Source organism: Bufo bufo, chromosome 4 (assembly GCF_905171765.1).
Source record: "Bufo bufo chromosome 4, aBufBuf1.1, whole genome shotgun sequence".
Lineage (NCBI taxonomy): Eukaryota > Metazoa > Chordata > Amphibia > Anura > Bufonidae > Bufo > Bufo bufo.
In genome coordinates, this window is record NC_053392.1 from 259,307,369 (window position 1) to 259,331,884 (window position 24,516).

A 24,516-nucleotide genomic window follows, 5' to 3' on the forward strand; every position below is an offset into this window, starting at 1 on the left:
TTTAAAGTAACTGTCTATGCAGCTATTATAGCTAAGTGGTTAAGTGCCTTGCCTCTAATACAGAAGGTTGTGAGTTCGAATCCCAGCAGAAACTTTTCTTAAATATAGGCTAAATTAGATTTAAATACACTGTTTGTCCCCAAGCACTGACTCCATATATGGACATACAGTGGGATGCGAAAGTTTTGACAACCTTGTTAATCGTCATGATTTTCCTGTATAAATCGTTGGTTGTTACGATAAAAAATGTCAGTTAAATATATCATATAGGAGACACACACAGTGATATTTGAGAAGTGAAATGAAGTTTATTGGATTTACAGAAAGTGTGCTATAATTGTTTAAACAAAATTAGGCAGGTGCATATATTTGGGCACTGTTGTCATTTTATTGATTCCTAAACCTTTAGAACTAATTATTGGAACTCAAATTGGCTTGGTAAGCTCAGTGACCCCTGACCTACATACACAAGTGAATCCAATTATGAGAAAGAGTATTTAAGGGGATCAATTGTAAGTTTCCCTCCTCTTTTAATTTTCTCTGAAGAGTAGCAACATGGGGGTCTCAAAACAACTCTCAAATGACCTGAAGACAAAGATTGTTCACCATCATGGTTTAGGGGAAGGATACAGAAAGCTGTCTCAGAGATTTCAGCTGTCTGTTTCCACAGTTAGGAACATATTGAGGAAATGGAAGACCACAGGCTCAGTTCAAGTTAAGGCTCGAAGTGGCAGACCAAGAAAAATCTCGGATAGACAGAAGCGACGAATGGTGAGAACAGTCAGAGTCAACCCACAGACCAGCACCAAAGACCTACAACATCATCTTGCTGCAGATGGAGTCACTGTGCATCGTTCAACCATTCGGCGCACTTTACACAAGGAGATGCTGTATGCAGGAGTGATGCAGAGGAAGCCTTTTCTCCGCCCACAGCACAAAAAGTGCCGCTTGAGGTGGGCTAAAGCACATTTGGACAAGCCAGCTTCATTTTGGAATAAGGTGCTGTGGACTGATGAAACTAAAATTGAGTTATTTGGCCATAACAAGGGGCGTTATGCATGGAGGAAAAAGAACACAGCATTCCAAGAAAAACTCCTGCTACCTACAGTAAAATATGGTGGTGGTTCCATCATGCTGTGGGGCTGTGTGGCCAGTGCAGGGACTGGGAATCTTGTCAAAGTTGAGGGACACATGGATTCCACTCAGTATTAGCAGATTCTGGAGACCCATGTCCAGGAATCAGTGACAAAGTTGAAGCTGCGCCGGGGCTGGATCTTTTAACAAGACAACGAACCTAAACACTGCTCAAAATCCACTAAGGCATTTATGCAGAGGAACAAGTACAACGTTCTGGAATGGCCATCTCGGTCCCCAGACCTGAATATAATTGAAAATCTGTGGTGTGACTTAAATAGAGCTGTCCATGCTCGGAAGCCATCAAACCTGAATGAACTAAAGATGTTTTGTAAAGAGGAATGGTCCAAAATACTTTCAACCAGAATCCAGACTCTCATTGGAACCTACACGAAGCGTTTAGAGGCTGTAATTTCTGCAAAAGGAGGATCTACTAAATATTGATTTAATTTCTTTTTTGTGGTGCCCAAATTTATGCACCTGCCTAATTTTGTTTAAACAATTATAGCACACTTTCTTTAAATCCAATAAACTTCATTTCACTTCTCAAATATCACTGTGTGTGTCTCCTATATGATATATTTAACTGACATTTTTTATTGTAACAACCAACGATTTATACAGGAAAATCATGCTGATTAACAAGGTTGCCCAAACTTTCGCATCCCACTGTAGCTATATATGGAGTCAGAGCAGGGACTAAGCCAAACTAGAGTCCCAACAACCTCCCCTCTTCAGAGCAGGGGGCACCTGGAGTTCTCCCATTGACTTTCATTGTGCTTGGGTGCTCGTTCAACACTAATGAAGATATATGCTGAAGGTTTGGCAAGAATAAAACCTTTAGACAATGTGACTGTCTCCAAAGGCTCTATTCAAGTCTTTTATTGCTGAAGACCAATGGGGTCATTTATCAAACTGGTGTAAAGTAGAAGTAACTTAGTTTTCCATAACAACCAATCAGATTCCATCTTTTATTTTCCAATGGAGCTATCAAAAATGAAAGGCGATATCTGATTGGTTGCTATGGGCAACTAAGCCAGTTCTACTTTAAGCCAGTTTGATAAATGACCTCATAAATGTATAGATTTTTAAATGATGAAAAAACTTTGAATACATTTTATTACTAGTAATGTTCTTTGAAAATTGGCAAGGAAATAAGATTATTATTATTTATTTCACACAATAAAAAAAACCTGTAAGATGAAGTAAGTGAACTTGGTTTTTCAATAGTATTCCCAGAGTCATGGTTTATTACCATTAATCACCAAGAAAACAATTAAATTAATCATGCCAAAGTATATACCCCACTGTTTTTAGCTTCACCTGATAACCTAATTGAGAGAGAATAATTGATATGTGCATTCCAGCTGTTTTAATCCTCCCCTGTTCTTACACCTGGTAATTAAATGTTAATTCCAATAGTCGACCTAAAGATTCACTTTAATGTGTATAACTTTTAGATGAATCCGAATACTGCATTTATGGGGTTAATTGTGATATTGGCCAGTATGTCTATTTACTTTTTATTTTTCTTTCTAGAACTTTGCGTTAACAATTTTCTGCTCCTTGAATCTTTAGGGCTTAGATTTATGACAGATGATGAAGCATGAAATCATTCTCTACTGGCTATCTTTTTTTATAGCCAGCAAGCTGACACCCTCTCTTGATACAATATAACACTGTTCAGTGAATACTATTCAGATTTGTATGTAGAGATGTTAACCTCTTGAACTATAAAACCAGAACATTGTACAATATTCTACTTGTCAGGACAGATTAATAAAAAGATGTGGATTTCAAAAAAGATAAAAGTCAAGTCATCATAATCTTGATTAATCCACTTATAAACTGCATTTGTCATGGAAAATAATTTCAATGAATGCAAAGATAGTTAATATAGACAAAAATGACAGCCTATTTCTGAATTGTAATCATTGAACTTGGCTAAGGCAATTAGAGCTGCTATTTCTAGCTATCTGTGTAAGAATATGTGAAACACTTAGGACAAAAATAAATATTCCCTTCCTGATAGTTTGTCATTATTTCATTGATTTAATTTTTTTTTTTTTATAGTTATGGTATAGGGTTGTTGTTCAATCTTTAAATCTATACCATCTCTGGATAGGTGAATTGATTCTATAGAATCAACATTTTAGGTGATTCTATTCAGGAGAATTTTTGGAAAGAGAGATTAAGAGAGAGATTGCCTTTCCAGGGCACTTGAAGCACTTTCAATTCAGGTAGAATCGATTTGTGTCCAAATTGAAATAGACAGTTGATTTGTTCACATCAGATCAGACCGAAATAAAATTTACAGAAATTCTCTCATCTCTGGTTAAAATGCCTTGCATATAAATATATTGATACTAAACTATGGGGGGGTCATTTATTAAGACCGGCGTTTTAGATGCCGGTCTTAATAGGCCCCTGTGCTGGCAGTTGATCTGCCAAAGTTATTTAGAGGTGCAGGCCTCTACATAAATTCAGCGCATCCAGCGCCAGTCTAAATGTAAGACAGCTTCCTTTCCTGGCCTACATTTAGACCATTTTCTATGCCTAAAACAGGTGTAGAAAATAATGAATGAGATGGGCTTTAAGGTGATCATCACGTCTGAGACAACTCCTGAAAACAGCAGAAATGTCCTGTGCAGAGGTTATACAGGTAATGCACACTGATATCACAGAGTGATTCTCCATTCCGTCTAACAGAGGAGGATCCAAAGTGGGAGACCCCTTCTATGATGCCCATATTTTGCATGTGAACTGGCATTGAAACAACCACTTTAGAGGGTACCCACTAGAGATGAGTGAATTTCTTGAAATAAATTTTGTGAATGATTAGGCAAATTGTTCAAAATATTAAAAATGGTATATAACAGTCTTTGGTCTCCAAAGACTCATACTTGTTTCTGAAAAGATTCAAGGGATAAATATGAGATAAATTAGAGTCATAGAAGACAAGAGAAAAAGAGTGAGAATGAAAAATAGAGAGAGACAAAAGAAAAAAAGTAAGAAAAAAAAAGAGAAATAGAAATTAGGGCCAAATTCTGAATCAGTAAAAATGATTTGCTCATCTCTATTATCCACACATAAAAGTCTAAAATGGTGGTTTAAAAGTAATTCACATACTTTATCCAAGGCAATATTTCCAACATTTATTGTGAATTACAGAAAAAGTATTCTTCTTTTTTTTCTTCACCTTTCGGAATAATTATAGAAGATATGTATGTTGAAAAATCCTAAGGACCACACATTTAACCATGGCTAGGATGTGGATATGTGAGTGTCTATAATAGGCTTCTGTTTTTCTATCAAGGCATCAGAAATTTATAATGCTCATCAGTGCATACGGGAATATATTTGTGAAGAGTAAAGAATAAGAGGTAGAGCCTTGGTTTATAACAAAGAACATTGACAATAGCTGCAGTACAAGGCTTTAGTGGCCTAGTTAATTTCCTCTCCTGAACCTAATTTAACATATTATTGGGAAGAAGCAATATGTAAAAACGTATGTTTATTCCCAAGCTCAACATACATAACAAAGCAACGTGGTTGCAAATTATTATCGATCAAGGAATAATCATCAATAGGGAGCACTTTTGGTCCTGCTATACATACAGTCAGGTCCATAAATATTGGAACATCGACACAATTCTAACATTTTTGGCTCTATACACCACCACAATGGATTTGAAATGAAACGAACAAGATGTGCTTTAACTGCAGACTGTCAGCTTTAATTTGAGGGTATTTATATCCAAATAAGGTGAACAGTGTAGGAATTACAACAGTTTGCATATGTGCCTCCCACTTGTTAAGGGACCAAAAGTAATGGGACAGAATAATAATCATAAATCAAAACTTTCACATTTTAATACTTGGTTGCAAATCCTTTGCAGTCAATTACAGCCTGAAGTCTGGAACGCATAGATATCACCAGATGCTGGGTTTCATCCTTGGTAATGCTCTGCCAGGCCTCTAATGCAACTGTCTTCACTTCCAGCTTGTTCTTGGGGAATTTTCCCCTCAGTTTTGTCTTCAGCAAGTGAAATGCATGCTCAATCGGATTCAGGTCAGGTGATTGACTTGGCCATTGCATAACATTCCACTTCTTTCCCTTAAAAAACTCTTTGGTTGCTTTTGCAGTATGCTTTGGGTCATTGTCCATCTGCACTGTGTAGCGCTGTCCAATGAGTTCTGAAGCATTTGGCTGAATATGAGCAGATAATATTGCCCAAAACACTTCAGAATTCATCCTGCTGCTTTTGTCAGCAGTCACATCATCAATAAATACAAGAGAACCAGTTCCATTGGCAGCCATACATGCCCACGCCATGACACTACCACCACAATGCTTCACTGATGAGGTGGTATGCTTAGGATCATGAGCAGTTCCTTTCCTTCTCCATATTCTTCTCTTCCCATCACTCTGGTAAAAGTTGATATTGGTCTCATCTGTCCATAGGATGTTGTTCCAGAACTGTGAAGGCTTTTTTAGATGTCGTTTGACAGACTCTAATCTGGCCATCCTGTTTTTGAGGCTCACCAATGGTTTACATCTTGTGGTGAACCCTCTGTATTCACTGTGGTGAAGTCTTCTCTTGATTGTTGACTTTGACACATATACACCTACCTCCTGGAGAGTGCTCTTGATATGGCCAACTGTTGTGAAGGGTGTTTTCTTCACCAGGGAAAGAATTCTTCGGTCATCCACCACAGTTGTTTTCCGTGCTCTTCCGGGTCTTTTGGAGTTGCTGTTAATTTTTCAAACTTGACCCTTTAAGACATTTTGAGACACGTCGATAATGATTATTTACAATTTGTCACTAGGACCAGAGGTTGTCTCTAGTTTTACCTATGTATAAAATATAACGTTTATTTCTTTATCACTAAAAATTCCTACCTATAGCTGACATTTTAAAATTATCAGCTGTGTCTGCAAATTTCCGCTTGTTGTTGCCCTGTTTTTTTGCAGTGGGGCTACCTATGGGGCTCTCATATATTTCTGCCTAGCAGGCTCCTCTATTTTCCCACGGTATCTACCATGCTGGTGTGGGCTCACACTGTTTGTCTCACAGTGCGCTGCACCTGGGAGTCTGTGGGTTCCCTCTTATCGCACCCTATTTGCTCATTCAGGCTGCATGTCCATTGCTTTTGCAGTCACTCGCTGTTTAAAACTACATTCACACTCTGCCCCCCGACATGTTTCGCCAAACACTTGGCGTCCTCAAGGGTTTTGGGCAGTCGGGTTTTGGTGTTGCTGAGCTCACCGATGCGTTCCTTCTTTATAAAAATGTTCCAAACAGTTGTTTTGGCCGCTCCTAATGTTTTTGCTATTTCTCTGATGGGTTTGTTTTGTTTTTTCAGCCCAATGATCTCTTTGGATCTCATCTTGAGAGTTGACAGCAACAGATTCTAAATGCAAATAGCAAACTTGAAATGAATTCTGGGCCTTTTATCTGCTCATTGTAATTGGGATAATGAGGGAATAACACACACCTGGCTATGGAACACCTGAGAAGCCAATTGTCCCATTATTTTTGGTCCTTTAACAAGTGGGAGGCACATATGCAAACTGTTGTAATTCCTACACCGTTCACCTGATTTGGATGTAAATACCCTCAAATTAATGCTGACAGTCTGCAGTTAAAGCACATTATGTGTGTTTCATTTCAAATCCATTGTGGTGGTGTATAGAGCCAAAAATGTTAGAATTGTGTCGTTGTCCCAATATTTATGGACCTGACTGTATGTCATGATTCTTATCTTGACTCTTAATGAGCTAAGTATATAATGCTAATTGACTTTTCAAATGGCTTTTAATGGCTTTTGCCGACAGATATCACTCTAACAAGTGATATTACAGTTAAGTTTAGTTCTGTGACATTTGTATTCCATATTTTGCAGAGTACTGCATACATAACCTTTGACATGAAATTAATTAGCTGAATGCACAATAAATTGACTAATTGAATGTCTTACCTTTCGAAAGTAATTTTAACCGAATGACCTGTGTCTGCTTCAATTACCCATTCACAATTTAATGAATCCTTGTAATACCCAGGCCAGCCTGGAGGAAGGATTATTCCACTTGATGCTGTTAAATGTCCACCACATGGCGCTAAAGAATATAAAATCCTGAAATTATTATTTTTTTTTCCATTTAAAAACAACCTATCTGCTCCCCTAACATGTCTGTGTTGAGAAAACATTGTATTTCCCAGGAAAAGACAACACCCATGTCATTGTATATAGTCCGTCTATTATTCCTCCTAGAAATATATGATTAAATTCATAATTGGGCACTAACATTCCCTTTCTCAATGTAGATGTGACTTAGGATTAAGTGACTTTAGATTCAAAGACTTTAGGAGGGGACTACACTAAGTAAGTTGCTTTTCATTGCACTGTATTTTTGTATTTTTTTTTCTTTCTCTTTTCTTGTGTAATCCATATTAGTATGTGTTTCATTATTGACAAGACAGTCCAGTTCATATCTTGTCAAATGTATGCAGTCCTGGAACAGATGGTTGAGGGTGTGTGTTCAAAATGTGAAAAAATTGGCCATTTAGAATTGTGCATCCTGTATCTAAATTTGCAAATTTAGGCATTCAAATGCATTGGTATTTTGAAAAAGAGTTTACTGCTCACTGAGCAGGCACTCTATGGGGTAGAGGGTGGTAATATGGAGGATCACAAAAGTGAAATAGCTAGCCGTGTAACAGTTAGAAAGTGGAGTAGAGGGAAGAGTGCAAGGGGGACTAGCCGTAATCTGGCACACCCCAACAAGTTTGCAAGGTTGGCAGGTGAGGGGGGTGTCAATTCAGGGAGAGCACTGCTGTAGCAAGAATCTTTCTATGACAGTTAAGGGAATGCTAGCTCCAGTAAGCAGGGGACAAGGAGAGCAGGGCAGGCCAGACAGGCACTGGTGGTGGAAGATTTGATTATTAGGGATACAGAGACGTTGGTCTGTCACAAATATTGGGATTGTTTAATAGTGTGTTCCTGGTGCTCGAGTTCAACATATCAAGGATCGGGTTGATAGCTTACTGGGAGAAGCTGGTGAAGATCCAGCGCTCATTGTCCACATTGGAACCAATGACAAAGTTAGAGGTAGGTGGATCGTTCTTAAAAATTATTTTAGGGATTTAGGCCACAAGTTTAGGGCAAGGACATCAAAGGTATTTTCCGAAATACTACCTGTACCACGAGCCACATCAAAAGGTAGTGGGAGATTAGGGAGATTAACAAATGGCTCAAGAACTGATGTAGGAAGGAGGAGTTTTGGTTCCCGTAGAACTGGACTGATTTCTCTGCTTGATATAGGCTATTGTAGAGATGGCCAGCACCTCAATGAGGAAAGTAAAGCTGTTTTTGGGTTGAAGATTGCAAGAAGGTTGGAGGAGTGATTAAGCTAGGGACTCAGGGGGAGGATAATTACATTAGAGGAGGGTAAGATATTGCAGATAGAGACCAGGAGCAAGGTAATGAGACTCGGGTGGAATGAAAGGAAGGACTAGAACAGCTCTACATGGGCTTGCTGTACTCGCTCTACATGGGCTTGCTGTACTAAGTAGGCTTAGTTTAAAGAACCTGAGTTTAACCTCTTTAGGACACATGACGTATCGGTACAGCATGTTGTCCCGGTACTTAAGGACACATGACGTACCGGTACGTCATGTGTACTTCTGATCACCGCTGCCCGGCGGGCGGTGATCGGAACAAGGTGCCTGCTCAAATCGTTGAGCAGGCACCTTGGCTAAATGTGCAGGGGGGTCCTGTGACCCCCCCCCCCCATGTCGGTGATCGCCGCAAACCGCAGGTCAATTCAGACCTGCGGTTTGCGGCTTTTTATGGTGCTGCGGCGGCGGGCGGTGATGCCATCGGATCCCCATGGGGCTGTAGGGGGGACCCGATGGCATGGAAGGCAGCGCAATGCCTTCCTGAGGCATCGCCGCTGCCTTCCTGTGACGTGCCTGTGAGATCCAGCCCCCTGGATCTCACAGGCCGGAAGCTGTATAAGTAATACACACAGTATTACTCATACAGCCAATGCATTCCAATACAGAAGTATTGGAATGCATTGTAAAGGATTAGACCCCCAAAAGTTGAAGTCCCAAAGTGGGACAAAAAATAAAGTGAAATAAAAAGTTAAAAAAATAAAGTTTCCCCCCAAAAAATTTAAAGTTTCAAGTAAAAATAAACAAAAACGTCATTTTCCCCAAATAAAGTTAAACAAAATTGGTAAAAAATAGGGGGGGGGGGGAGTAGACATATTAGGTATCGCCGCGTCCATATCGACTGGCTCTATAAACATATTACATGACCTAACCCCTCAGATGAACACTGTAAAAAATAAAAACTGTGCTAAATAAACCATTTTTTGTCACCTTACATCACAAAAAGTGTAATAGCAAACGATCAAAAAGTCATATGCACCCCAAAATAGTGCCAATCTAACCGTCACCTCATCCCGCTAATAATGAACCCCTAACTGAGAAAATTGCCCAAAAAATTCAAAAACTATGGCTCAGAATATGGAGACACTAAAAAATCATTTTTTTTGTTTTAAAAAAGCTGTTATTGTGTAAAACTTACATTAAAAAAGTATACATATTAGGTATTGCCGCATCCATATCGACCGGCTCTATAAAAATATCACATAACCTAACCCCTCAGATGAACACCGTAAAAATAAAAAAATTCAAAATAAAAACTGTGCTACATAAATCATTTTTTGTCACCTTACATCACAAAAAGTGTAATAGCAAGCGATCAAAAAGTCATATGCACCCAAAAATAGTGCCAATCAAACAGTCATCTCATCCCGCAAAAATCATATCCTACCCAAGATAATCACCCAAAAACTAAAAAAACTATGGCTCTCAGACAATGGAAACACTAAAACATGATTTTTTTTGTTTCAAAAATGAAATCATTGTGTAAAACTTACATAAATAAAAAAAAGTATACATATTAGGTATCGCTGCGTCAGTAATAACTTGCTCTATATAAATATCACATGACCTAACCCCTCAGGCGAATACCATAAAAAAATAAAAATAAAAACGGTGTAAAAAAAGCTATTTTTTGTCACCTTACATCACACAAAGTGTAATAGTAAGCGATCAAAAAGTCACACGTACCCAAAAATAGTGCCAATCAAACCGTCATCTCATTCCACAAAAATCATACCCTACCCAAGATAATCGCCCAAAAACTAAAACAACTATGGCTTTCAGACTATGGAAACAAAAATGAAATCATTGTGTAAAACTTACAGAAATATAAAAAAGGATACATATTAGGTATTGCCGCATCTGTGACAACCTGGTCTATAAAAAAAATACCACATTATCTAACCTGTCAGATGAATGTTGTAAATAACAAAAAATAAAAACGGCACCAAAACAGTTATTTATTGTTACCTTGCCTAACAAAAAGTGTAATATAGAGCAACCAAAAATCATAATTTTTGGGCAGACTAGATGGGCCAAATGGTTCTTATCTGCCGACACATTCTATGTTTCTATGTTTCTATATGTACCCTAAAATAGTACCAACAAAACTGCCACCCTATCCCGTAGTTTCTAAAATGGGGTCACTTTTTTGGAGTTTCTGCTCTAGGGGTGCATCAGGGGGGCTTCAAATGGGACATGGTGTCAAAAACAAAGTCCAGCAAAATCTGCCTTCCAAAAACCGTATGGCATTCCTTTCCTTCTGCGCCCTGCCGTGTGCCCGTACAGCAGTTTACGACCACATATGGGGTGTTTCTGTAAACGACAGAATCAGAGCCATAAATATTGAGTTTTGTTTGGCTGTTAACCCTTGCTTTGTAACTGGAAAAAAATATTAAAATGGAAAATCTGCCAAAAAAGTGACATTTTGAAATTGTATCTCTATTTTCCATAAATTCTTGTGGAACACATAAAGGGTTAACAAAGTTTGTAAAATCAGTTTTGAATACCTTTAGGGGTGTAGTTTCTAGAATAGGGTCACTTTTTTGGAGTTTCTACTCTAGGGGTGCATCAGGGGGGCTTCAAATGGCACATGGTGTCAAAAAACCAGTCCAGCAAAATCTGCCTTCCAAAATCTGTATGGCATTCCTTTCCTTCTGCACCCTGCCGTGTGCCGGTACAGCGGTTTACGACCACATATGGGGTGTTTTTTGTAAACTACAGAATCAGAGCCATAAATATAAAGTTTTGTTTGGCTATTATCCCTTGCTTTGTAACTGGAAAAAAAATATAAAAATTGAAAATCTGTCAAAGAACACCTGAAGGGTTAACAAAGCTTGTAAAATCAGTTTTGAATACCTTGAGGGGTGTAGTTTCTAGAATGCGGTCATTTTTGGGTCATTTCTATTATGTAAGCCTCACAAAGTGACTTCAGACCTAAACTGGTCCTTGAAAAGTAGGTTTTTGAAAATTTCTGAAAAATTTCAAGATTTGCTTCTAAATTTCTAAGCCTTGTAACATCCCCAAACAATAAAATGTAATTCCCAAAATAATCCAAACATGAAGTAGACATATAAGGAATGTAAAGTAATAACTATTTTTGTAGGTATTACTATGTATTATAGAAGTAGAGAAATTGAAACTTGGAAATTTGCAATTTTTTAAAATTTTTTGGTAAATTAGGTATTTTTTTATGAATAAAAATTATTTGTTTTGACTTCATTTTACCAGTGTCATGAAGTACAATATGTGACAAAAAGACAATCTCAGAATGGCCTGGATAAGTCAAAGCGTTTTAAAGTTATCAGCACTTAAAGTGACACTGGTCAGATTTGCAAAAAATGGCCTGGTCCTTAAGGTGAAAATGAGCCCGGTCCCTAAGGGGTAAAGACAAGGACCAAGCAACTAAGGTGTGATAGATTTTCCTTGTGTGTTGTTGCTTTGATTCTACTGTAACTAGTCCTCAAACTACAGCAGACAGGGTCTAATTCTTGTTTTCCTTCCTTACTGTTAATCCCCATTCAAACATGTGCTCCATGGACAATGCTACTAAGGCCTCATGCACACGACTTTTGTTGTGTTCCGTTCCGCAAAATGGGGTTCCGTTGTTCCGTGATACGTTTCCGTTTTTGTTTTCGTGTGTCTTCCTTTATTTTTGGAGGACCACCAGACATAAAGGAAAGTAAAAAAAAGTCAAAGTCAAGTTTGCCATGCAAATGATAGGAAAAAAACGGATGCGGACGCGCGGTCGCGGATGACAATCTTGTGTGCCTCCGTGTTTTTTAGTGGTCCCATTGACTTGAATGGGTCTGTGAACCGTTTTCCGCAAAAATAATAGGACAGGTTATATTTTTTTGACGGACTGGAACCATGAATCATGGACGCGGATGGAAAACGGTACATTAGCCGAGTTTTCAACGGACCCATTGAAAGTCAATGGGTCCGCAGAAAATCACGAAAAACGGCACAACGGACACGGAATAAAACAACGGTCGTGTGCATGAGGCCTAAGTGTGTGTCCTGCGCCATATCTCCAGTGAAAAGTGTGCGAATCCAAAAAATATCTGTGACATCTAGTGTACTTTTTCAATAGACGGTGTCTGCTGTAGACAGTGACATTAGCTGCGCCACATCTCCTGTGTAAAATGTGCACATCCACAAAATATCTGTGACATCTAGTGTACTTTTTCAATAGACGGTGTCTGCTGCGGACAGTGACATTAGCTGCGCCACATCTTCAGTGTAAAGTGTGCGCTTAAAAAATGTATCTGTGACATACAGTGTACTTTTTACGTAGACGCTTTGGACAGTGACATTACTGGTGGTACCTCTTCTATATAATGTTTCCTCATCCCAAATACCTTTTAAAAATTTTTCCCTGTAATTTTTTATTAGCCGCTGGTGACAGCATTGACATTATCTGCGGGATATCTCCTGTGTGACGTTTCCACATCCCAAATACCTTTTTACATTTTTTTGCGCATACACTTACAAATCCTACGCTACTGTACGTGTGACATATTTAACATTTAATATGAAGACAGCAAGCAGTAAGGGACCGGGAAGTGGCCGTGATGCTGATGGTGCACTCAGAGGCCGTGGCCCTGGACATGGTGAAACTGTGCCTGCTGCCAGAGTACAAGAAAAACAATCATCAACGATACCTCGCTTCATGTCCCAGTTTGTAGGGCAGTGCAGGGCAACACTCTTGTCAGACCAGTGCGACCAGGTGGTCGGTTGGATTGCAGGAGATAATGCTTCCAGTCAGTTAAGCACCACCCTGTCTTCCACCAAGTCCAGTCTTAATACTCCTTCCTCCCACCATGGAGAGTCTGGCCAAACGAGTGATCCCACACTCGGATATTCCGAGGACCTCTTTTCATCACCATTCCTTGATTTGGCCCTCTCGCCAAGCACGCTTGAAGAGGGACAGATCTTGTGCCCTGATTCACAAACTCTTGAGCATCCACAGTCACAAGAAGATGACGGTGGGAAACAGCAATTTCTGTTTAATGAGGTGGATGATGATGAGACACAGTTGCCAATAAGTCCACGGCAATTAGTGTCTCAAGAGGTTAATAAAGAGGATGAGACACAGTTCTCAATCACTGAGATTGTGGTTAGGTCAACAAGCCAGGAGGATGAGCAGAGTGAGGAAGTGGAAGAGGCGGTGTGGACGATGAAGTCACTGACCCAACCCGGAACGGTGGAAAGCCGAGCAAGGACAGCAGTATAGAGGGAGGGGGATCTGCTGCAACAGGCTGGAAGAGGCAGTGGGGTGGCAAAAGAGAGAAGGCGTGCCACACTAAACAGGCCCACAACTGTTCCACGGAGCACCACCTTGAGTAAATCTCCCTTGCCAAGGGATAGGTGTTCCGCAGTCTGGCGCTTTTTTGCGGAAAGTGCGGATGACAAAAGAATAGTAGTTTGCAACCAATGTCATACCAAAATGAGCCAGGGCATGAACACTAGCAACCTCATCACTACAAGCATGATCCGCCACATGGCTACAAAGCATCGTTATAAGTGGGCCGAATGCCTGGGTCCACAATCTGTGTCTATGGGTCACACCACTGCCTCCTATTCCCCTATGTTATGTGCTGGCCAATCCCCTGTCGAAGGCGCAGGCCCGGATGCCTCACGCCTTGCCCCTGGACCTTTGCAAGCACCATCAGCAATCACATCCACTCCCGTGTCCCAGCACAGCGTCCAAATGCCATTGCCCCAAGCCTTTGAACGCAAGCGCAAATACCCAGCCACCCACCCACAGGCCATAGCACTAAATGCACAGCTTTCCAAATTACTGGCCCGGGATATGTTGCCATTTAGGCTTGTGGACACTGAGGTCTTCTGTAGCCTGATGTTGGCAGCTGTCCCACATAACGCAGTCCCCAGCCGCCACTATTGGTGTGCCATGCACTTCTTACACCAACATGTGTCCCGTAACATTACACGTGCCTGATCCACGCAGTTACTGGGAAGGTCCACTTAACCACTGACACATAGACAAGTGCATTCGGGCAGGGACGCTACATTGACAGCACACTGGGTGAGGCCGGGAGCGAGTCTTACCCTGGGATGACACAGGTGCTCCTGAAGCCAAGGATTGCAGGCCCTACGTCGATCAGGGTTTCCGCCAGCACCTACGTTAGTGGCTCCAACCCCCACTTCTCCTCCTCCACCTCATCCTCCACTCCCACCTCCGAACTATCCACTTGGAGCACTAGTCAGCCATCAGTAGGTAGCTGGAAGCAGTGTAGCACTGCAGTGGAGAAGCAGCAACAGGCCGTGCTGAAGCTGATATGCTTAGGGGACAAACAGCACACCGCCGCAGTCAGGGGATAAGAGACTGAGCTGTGGCTCTCGCCACTCAACCTAGAACCAGGCATGGTTGTGTCTGATAATGGCTGTAACTTGGTTGCGGCTTTGGAGCTCGGCAAAATCACACACATAGCATGCCTAGCCACGTGCTCAACTTAGTGGTTTAGCGGTTTCTCAAAACCTACCCCAATTTGCCTGAGCTACTGGTGAGGGTGCACCGCGTGTGTGCCCATTTCCGAAAGTCATCTACAGTTGCCGCCAGTCTGTCAATGCTGCATGTCCCACAAGTTGTCCAGGCTTTGTGAGCAGCCGAGGGCAGTAGTGGAATGCCAGTGTCACGGCCACGGCTATGATCGTGACTCCTCAACCGCATGCGGTTGCCTGCGGTTTGGTTTTGGTCTTCAATCACAGCTGAGGGCCGCTGGTTTGTGGCCTCACCTGTGGTAGCCGCGGGCAACTAGTTGTATGGTGTTAGTTTCAGCAGAGCAGCCTGAGCGGTGCTAGGCAGCTTTCTGTATTGCATGCGGTTGCATCCAACAAACTTCATGTTGGGTGTTTGTTTGTCTGTTGTGCACTGTGTTTTGTGTTGTGTGTGCACTAGGACTCTTCCCTTCACTGTGGCTGCCCGTGGCAACGTTTGGTTGGATGTGTACATGTGGTGGCAGTGTCCCAGCCTGCGGGCTGACTCCCAGGACATGGCAGCCACCCATGTCGTTGCCTGCGGCAACAGCCACAGTGTGATCTTAGTTTCCCTCGAAAGAGGGTAAAGCATGCATCGCCATAAGCTGATGGGGTGCATGCGCGCTCTTCGGAGGGAGAGCGTTGTGGGGGTTTCGCCGCTGACGGCACAGTGAGTGGCTTTTCCCCGCCACTTCCTCACCGTGTTCGTTTGGCGTCCCCTGATATTTTTATTACACATGGTGTTTGTTTGGTATGCAGTTTGCATACCTTCGAAAGAGGGTGCAGCATGCAGTGCCATCTTCTTGTGGCCTGCATGCGCGTTCTCCGGAGGAAGAGCGTCCCGGGGGGATCTCCGTTAACGGCACGGTTGGTGGCTTATTCCCCGCCACCTTACCTTCCGTGTCCATGTTGGGGATCCCTCGTCCCTCTCCATGTTCCCATCTCTGGTCGTTTGCTGGCAGCACTCCGTAAGTGGTCCGGCTGCATGCTGGTTAGGAGTGTCTGCTGGCAGCGACTGGAGTGGGGACGTGAGTGGAGAGTCCCTCGTCCACTCTCTGTGGTTCCATTCCCGTGTCGCTGGTGCGGGCTGCAGGCCTCGTCGGACTGGCTGTGTTGTGTGCTGGGAGAGGATGCAGCTGACAGCGACTTCCTGGGAACCATGTCCTGAGAGTGGACATTCCCTTCTCCTATCCCCTTGTGCGAGTCTCTCACCAGTTTCCTTTTTTTTTTGGTGGGGGGCTTTGAGGGGTGGGAGTGTCACGGCCACGGCTATGGTCGTGACTCCTCAACCGCATGCGGTTGCCTGCGAGTTGGTTTTGGTCTTCAATCACAGCTGAGGGCCGCTGGTTTGTGGCCTCACCTGTGGTTGCCGCGGGCAACTAGTTGTATGGTGTTAGTTTCAGCAGAGCAGCCTGAGCGGTGCTGGGCAGCTTGCTGCATTGCATGCGGTTGCACCTAACAACCTTCATGTTGGGTGTTGTGTTTGTTTGTCTGTTGTGCACTGTGTTTTTTTGTTGTGTGTGCACTAGGACTCTTCGCTTCACTGTGGCTGCCCGTGGCAACGTTTGGTTGGATGTGTACATGTGGTGGCAGTGTCCCGGCCTGCGGGCTGACTCCCAGGACATGGTAGCCACCCATGTCGTTGCCTGCGGCAACAGCCACAGTGTGATCTTAGTTTGGACACTTCCCTTTTTATGTTTCCCTTTCCTGGTGCTGGAAGGGTTAACTCCCTTTCAGTGTGTGTGAGTCACGGGGTGTGTCTGACTGTTGGGTGTGGCCTCTTGGCCTATAAAGCCCCAGTGTTTGGCATGTCTCAGTGGGTTGCTTCAGCCATGTGTAGCTGGAGCAGCCTCCTGTGTATATCACCTGCCAGTGGGGGCCACCCTTGTGGTCATAGGTTTATCTGTGATGTATAAGTTATGTTTACATGATGTTCAGTTGATGTTTCCCTTTGTTTCCTGTTTAGTGCAGCTATGGATGTCCTGGTAACCTGTGTGTTATGTGTGCTATGTGCCTTTGTGTTCTGTGGACATGAGTAGTGCATGCATGGGTTCCAGTCAGCGTGGCTGTGACAGGTACGTGTGGAACTTGTTTAGTTCCCCTGTCATATCTGTATGTTGTATGAGTTCCCCCATTCCTTGCAGCTTGGCCAGTGAGACCCCTGTTCCTCCGCGTCCAGAAGGAACAGGCCGTCTTACCCTGCTCCTAGGTTAGGGCCATCTTGAGGGCTAGCAGGGACTTCAAGGTTCCGGTGCATGAGCCCTCCTACCATCAAGGTCGGCTCATGTAGCTAGGAGTCAGGGTCAGGTTAGGGATGCGTTTAGGAGGTGACCTGCTCCCTAATCCTGCCGTCCTGGCCGAGCCGCCTTACATCTTCTGGCATCGCACGGCTGAGGATTTCTCCCATCCTCAGCCGTGACAGCCAGCTGCAATATGGTCTTCGCCTTTCCAGTCATCTTCCGCACTTCACAAGCGACGAGTGGGCATAGATGTCTGACCTCTGTGAGGTTTTACGCAACTTTGAGGAATCAACACAGATGGCGAGCGGCGATGCCGCTATTATCAGCATAACCATCCTACTTCTGTGTCTACTGAATAGCTCACTGCTCACAATGAAGGCGGACGCTTTGCATGTGGAAGAGGTGAAAATGGGGGAAGACAGTACACAGGGTAATAGCCAGAACACCCTCAGTTCATCTTCTTAGGGTGAATTGAACGATGATGAGGAGGAGGAGGAGCAGGAGACGGTTGCCTCCGCTACATAGGGTAGCACCCATGGAAGTTGGAGGATGAGGATGAGGAGATCGAGAGTGATCCTCCTGATGATGACAGCTAAGTCTTGCTTGTTGGTACTCTGGCACACATGGCTGACTTCATGTTAGGCTGACTTTTCCGCGACTCGCGCGTTATGCACATTTTAGACGACACGGATTACTGATTACCTTCTCGACCCCCGCTTCAAAGAGAACTTCTCATCTCTCATTCCTCTGGTGGAGAGGATGAGCAAAACGGTGCAATACCAGAAGGTCCTTGTTGAAAAATTGCTCCAAAAATTTCCATCAGACAACGCTGGCTGCAGAGTCTGAAGTTCCTTGGACAACCGAGGAGCAAGGATAAGGGTAAAACACAGCAGTTCCAACAGAGGCAGGGCAACACTCTCCAAGGCCTGGGAAAGTTTCATGACACCCCCCAGCACCCTCACCCTGATGCGTGGCCTACATTCACAAGGAGAGAAAAATTTTGGAAGATGGTGGAGTACATAGCAGAACATGTCAGCATCCTCAATGATCCCTCAATGCCTTACAACTACTGGGTGTCCAAGCTGTACATGTGGCACAAACTGGCCTTGGAGGTGCTGGCCTGCCCTGCCGCCAGCGTTTTGTCTGAGCGGGTATTTAGTGCTGCTGGTGACATTATAACAGATGACAGATAAGCGTATCCGCCTGTCAACTGTAAATGCTGACAGGTTGACTCTTATAAAAATGAACAAGACCTGGATTGCCCCTTACTTCTCTACTCTACCAGAGGAAAGCGGCTAAACATAAAGGCTCTTTAAATGTGTTGTTTATAATGTACTGAATACACTGTATTCCCATGCATCCCTTCCACCACAAAAAAGGGTACATGGATGAATCTTTCTTTTCTCATCCTCCTCTTCCATCATATAAAAATGCTTATATGTCGCATATAATGCCCTCGCATATATGCCCTCGCATCTAATATTTTACAGGGTAGGCCCTTGCATATCATTTTTTAGAGGGTCAGCACACCAGCAGGCCCTCAACTACAATCTTTTACAAGGTCAGCTCACCTAGAGGCCCATGCATATAATGTTTTACAGGGTCAGCTCACCTGCAGGCCCTCAAATATAATTTTTTAGAGGGTCAGCTCACCAGCAGGCCCTCACCTACAAGTCCAGACTCACTATCCAAGAGTCTGGTCAACACAATTCTCACCACCAGGGGTCGCGTGACTAATTATCACGGAGGAGTCTTGTTCATTATCAGGATAAACCAGACAAATCGCTCCACCAACTAAGAACGTCCATGCACCACCACCCACAGAATCGAAAAAAAACTATTAATCTGTCAATCCTTTCCGTGTCCGGGCCGGGTCAACTTTCTCGTGTTGAGTCAAATTAAGCCGCAGGCTCCACTCCTGGTGGTGCCCTTCCATCAATTCTTTTAAGTTTTAGCCTTGCAACCATACTCCCCCCCCCCCGGAACCCAAAGACTTTGGTTTCCCGGAAGCTGCTCGGCTGGTCATGGTAATAATGCTGCCGGATTGCCGTTCAGTACCGACTTTCGTTTTTGATTAATGAAAACATTCTTGGCAAATGCTTATGCTTTTGTTTATCTTGCGCTGGTACAAGAATTTCACCTCTAGCTACGCAATACGGATGCCCCCAGCCGTTCCTCTTAATCATGGCCCCGGATTCCGAAACCAACATAATAGAACCGGAGTCCTATTCCTTAATTCCTAGCTGAAGTAAACTGTAAATTTTTCAATGGTCAGCTAAGCAGCAGGCACTCTCCCATATTTTTTTAAATGGTCAGATCTGCAGCAGCCCCTCACTCAAAATGTTTTAGAGGGTCAGCTCAGCAGCAAGCCCTCGACCCTAATGTTTTAGATGGTCAGATCAGCAGGCCCTTGCTCCAAATGTTTTAGTGGGTCACCAGCAGGCCATCAATCATAATTTTTCAAGGGTGTGTATGATGCCCTCCTTTATGTGTAACAAAGCGTGTATTGGAATGCCGGTTCCTTGTAATTTTTGACAGCCATTTCACTTAGTGCGCAGGCTTTATGAGTGTAGTAATCCCACTACATGAACAATTAATATAATGTTTTACAGAGTCAGCTCAGCTGCAGGCCCTCGCATATAATTTTTTAGAAGGTCAGCTTACCAGCTGGCCCTCACCTAAAATCTTTTACAGGGTCAGCTCACCTGAAGGCCTTTGCATGTAATGTTTTAGAGGGTCAGCCCACCTGCAGGCTCTCACCTACAACCTTTTAGAGGGTCAGCTCACCAGCAGGCCCACACCTAACACCTTTACAGGGTCAGCTCACCAGCAGGCCCTCACATAAATTTTTTTACAGGGTCAGCTCACCAGCAGGCCCTCACCTACAATCTTTTACATGGTCATCTCACCATCAAGCCTGCACCCAAAATCTTTTACAGTGTCAGCTCGCCAGCAGGCCCTCGCATAAACATTTTTACAGGGTCAGCTCACCAAGAAGGCCATCACCTACAATCTTTGTGAAGCAGCTCGGCGCTCGGGACCACTGCTATAAGCGGGGGAACAGCGGCGTACAGCAGCCGCTGTTACAACAAATCACTACTCAGCCCACATATGGATTAATGTGTACAGTTCTGGGCTCCTGTGAAGAAGACAGACATAGAAGAGCTAGAGAGAGTTCAGAGGAAGGCAACTAAAGAAAGAACTGGAATGGGTGGACTACAGTACCCAGAAAAATTATCACAATTAAGGTTATTTATTTTAGAAAAAAGACAACTGAGAAGAAATCTAATAGCCATGTATAAATATACTGTATCAGGGGGCAGTACAGAGATCTCTCCCATCATCTATTTATCCCTAGGACTGTGACTGTGACGAGGGGACATCCTCTGTGTCTAGAGGAAAGAAGGTTTATGAAAAAAACCATAGAAGAAGATCCTTTACAGTAAGAGCAGTGAGACTATGGAAATCTCTCCCTAAGGAGGTGGTGATAGTGAATTTACTAAAAGAGTTCAAGACGGGCCTGGATGTATTTCTGGAGTGTAATAATATTATAGGTTATAGTTCTTAGATTCCTGGAGAGATTGTTGATCCAGGAAGTATTCTAACTGGGGTTAGGAAGGATTTTTATTCCCCCTAAAATGAGAAATATTGGCTTTTACCTCACAGTTTTTTTTTTCCTTCCTCTGAATCAACTTGCAGGATGATAGGCAGATGTTCTTTTTCAACCTTGAAAACTATAAGGGGCATTTATTATACTGAAATATGCCTATATTAGGTGTTTTTCAGGTGCAGATGGTGGAGCAATGGTTAGTTGTGCCACTATCTGCAACTTCTCCCCGCTTATGCTAGGTCTTAAATTGTGGGCATGGTGTGGGCGGGGAAGGGGACGGGCCGGCATTCTCTATGCCTGTTTTAGGTGTAGAAAATTGTCAAAATGTAGGACAGCTAGGAAGTTGTCTTACATTTAGAACTGGCGCTGGATGCCCCGAAGTTATGTAGAGGCCTGCACCCCTTCATAACTTCAGCGGATCCTCCGCCAGCTATGGTGATTTAATAAATGTGTCCCTATGGTATGTTATATATTATGAGACTGATCTATGTTGTATCTATTTTTTTTATCTAGTGTAAAGCTTTATACGAGACAAATGGCGGGCTTTGAACAAAGAGTTTAATAATCACATATAGTATTAAAGCATGCTTTGGTACTAGTAATATATTACCTTCACATCTTGGGACAGTAGAACTCCATACAACATTGCCATCTTGTATAATACAAGTGATGGACTCAGAACCTTGTGTTTTGATAAAGCCTTCGTCACAATGAAAAGTAACTGAGCTCCCAAGAAGAAATCTGTCACCAAACCTTTTTCCATTTATTGGGATTCCTGGATCATGACATTCATTCTGACCAAAGGCTGTCAAAATAGATAAACACTGTATTTAATACATTATATGCTACTCATTTTCTTGATAATTTAATATGTACATTTTTTAGGATAACATATAAAATTTTTCCTAAACTGTACACACATAAAGTCATTTAACAGTAGTCATGTGTGAAGATATTAGTCCTAATTTAACATGCTTTCACATGCTCAGAATTCTGAGAAAGGGTGCATGGTTAGCTATGTTTATGATTTTGTTTATGTTTATGATTTTCACTTTTTAATGACTTTTTTAAAAAGTCGGACGGGGGGGGGTGTTAAATCACAATCTCACTCCAGTAGGAGGGTGGAGTAGGAAAACTGGAGGAGCTTTTCTAGACAGAAGTGTTAGGTTTAAGGATGAGAAAAATGTATCAAACATGTGACATCTGATAAATGCATAAATAAAGTACTCTAACGCAGATTCAAGCAAAGCTGACTTCAAATATTCCCCTCATGATAAATTCCCCATCATGCTTTTGTGATATTAGTACATACAAACTTAAAGTGGATCTCTCACAATAAGTGATGACATGTCACTAAGATTTGCCACGATGTACTCAGTAGGGGTGGTATGCCCCTGCATCAAAAATTGCTGCAAAGAATGTGTTATTCCAGTTTAAAAGGAACCTGTCATATTCAACATGGTGTCTTAAATAGAGTTGAGCGAACCCGAACTGTAAAGTTCGGGTTCGCACCGAACTTTAGGGTTTTCTGCACCCGGACCCGAACCCGAACATTTACGTTACGTAAAAGTTCGGGTTTGGGTTCGGTGTTCGGCGATTTTTATGGCTCTTTTTGAAAGGCTACAAAGCAGCCAATCAACAACCGTCATACTGCTTGCCCCAAAAGGCCATCACAGCCATGCCTACTATTGCCATGGCTGATTGGCCAACTGCAGCATGTGACCCAGCCTCTATTTAAGCTGGAGTCACGTAGCACTGCCCGTCTCTCTGCTCAGATTAGTGTAGGGAGAGGCTGCAGCTGCTGTCAGGGAGAGATCAGGGAGAAATCTCATCAAGAACTTGTTTATGTACTCAGCAATCTACGGAAAAAGTGTTTTGTGGGTGCAGTGCACAATTTTTTTAAGCCTGCCCTGAGCCAACTACTGCTGAAAATGAACTTTTTTTCTTCAGTTAGTCAATATCAATACATGATCGGCAGCCATTTTATGCAACGATAGTGCACCAGGCTATCTGCAAGTCCAGAAATACAGCTTTGGCATACTGGGGTGAAAAAACCTTCTAATATACTGCACATCTGGGATTAGACAAGCATAAGTGACTGTCACATTTAGGACTGAAATACAGCTTTTTGGTTAGGGTAAAAAAAAACTCTAATATACTGCACATCTGTGATTACACATGCATAAGTCACTGTCACATTTAGGACAGAAATACAGCTTTTTGGTTACTGGGGTGAAAAACCCCTCTAATATACTGCACATCTGGGATTACACGTGCATAAGTCACTGTCACATTTAGGCCATAAATATGGCTTTAGCATACTGGGGTGAAAAAAGCCTCTAATATACTGCACATCTGTGATTACACGTGCATAAGTCACTGTCACATTTAGGACAGAAATACAGTTTTTTGGTTACTGTGGTGAATAAACCCTCTAATATACTGCATATCTCTGATTACATGTGCAAAAGTCACTGTCACATTTAGGACAGAAATACAGCTTTTTGGTTAGGGTGAAAAAACCCTCTAATATACTGCACATCTGTGATTACACATGCATAAGTCACAGTCACATTTAGGACAGAAATACAGCTTTTTGGTTACTGGGGTGAAAAAACCCTCTAATATACTGCACATCTGAGATTACACGTGCATAAGTCACTGTCACATTTAGGCCATAAATACGGTTTTGGCATACTGGGGTGAAAAAAGCCTCTAATATACTGCACATCTGTGATTACACATGCATAAGTCACTGTCACATTTCGGACTGAAATACAGTTTTTTGGTTACTGGGGTGAAAAAACCCTCTAATATACTGCACATCTGTGATTACACATGCATAAGTCACTGTCACATTTAGGACAGAAATACAGCTTTTTGGTTACTCGGGTGAAAAAACCCTCAAATATACTGCACATCTGGGATTACACATGCATAGGTCACTGTCACATTTAGGCCATAAATACGGCTTTGGCTACTTGGGTGAAAAAGCCCTCTAATATACTGCACCTTCTGTGATTACATGTGCATAAGTCACTGTCACATTTCAGACAGAAATACAGTTTTTTCGTTACTGGGGTAAAAAAAAACCCTCTAATATACTGCACTCTGTGATTTACCATGCATAATGCTCACTGTCACATTTAGGACAGAAATACAGCTTTTTGGTTACTGGGGTGATGATAACCCTCTATATACTGCATATCTGGGATTACACATGCATAGGTCACTGTCACATTTAGGCCATAAATACGGCTTTGGCATAATGGGGTGAAAAAAGCCTCTAATATACTGCACATCTGTGATTACGCGTGTATAAGTCTCTGTCACATTTAGGACAGAAATACAGCTTTTTGGTTAGGGTGAAAAAACCCTCTAATATACTGCACATCTGTGATTACACGTGCATAAGTCACTGTCACATTTAGGACAGAAATACAGCTTTTTGGTTAGGGTGAAAAAAGCCTCTAATATACTGCACATCTGTGATTACATATGCAAAAGTCACTGTCACATTTAGGACAGAAATACAGCTTTTTGGTTACTGGGGTGAAAAAAGCCTCTAATATAC

At 42.4% G+C, this 24,516-nt stretch overlaps 1 protein-coding gene across 1 annotated transcript in view; it reads right to left on the minus strand.

Annotated features, from left to right (window-relative positions):
• The window catches only part of CSMD1 (CUB and Sushi multiple domains 1), a 2,494,699-nt gene that overhangs the window by 994,861 nt on the left and 1,475,322 nt on the right, over positions 1–24,516 (minus strand). The window contains exons 15-16 of the mRNA XM_040430026.1: positions 21,553–21,747; positions 7,117–7,255 (exon numbers count right to left, since the gene is read on the minus strand). Of these exons, the coding sequence (XP_040285960.1) occupies positions 7,117–7,255; positions 21,553–21,747 (334 nt within the window). The remainder of the gene's footprint in view (positions 1–7,116; positions 7,256–21,552; positions 21,748–24,516) is intronic.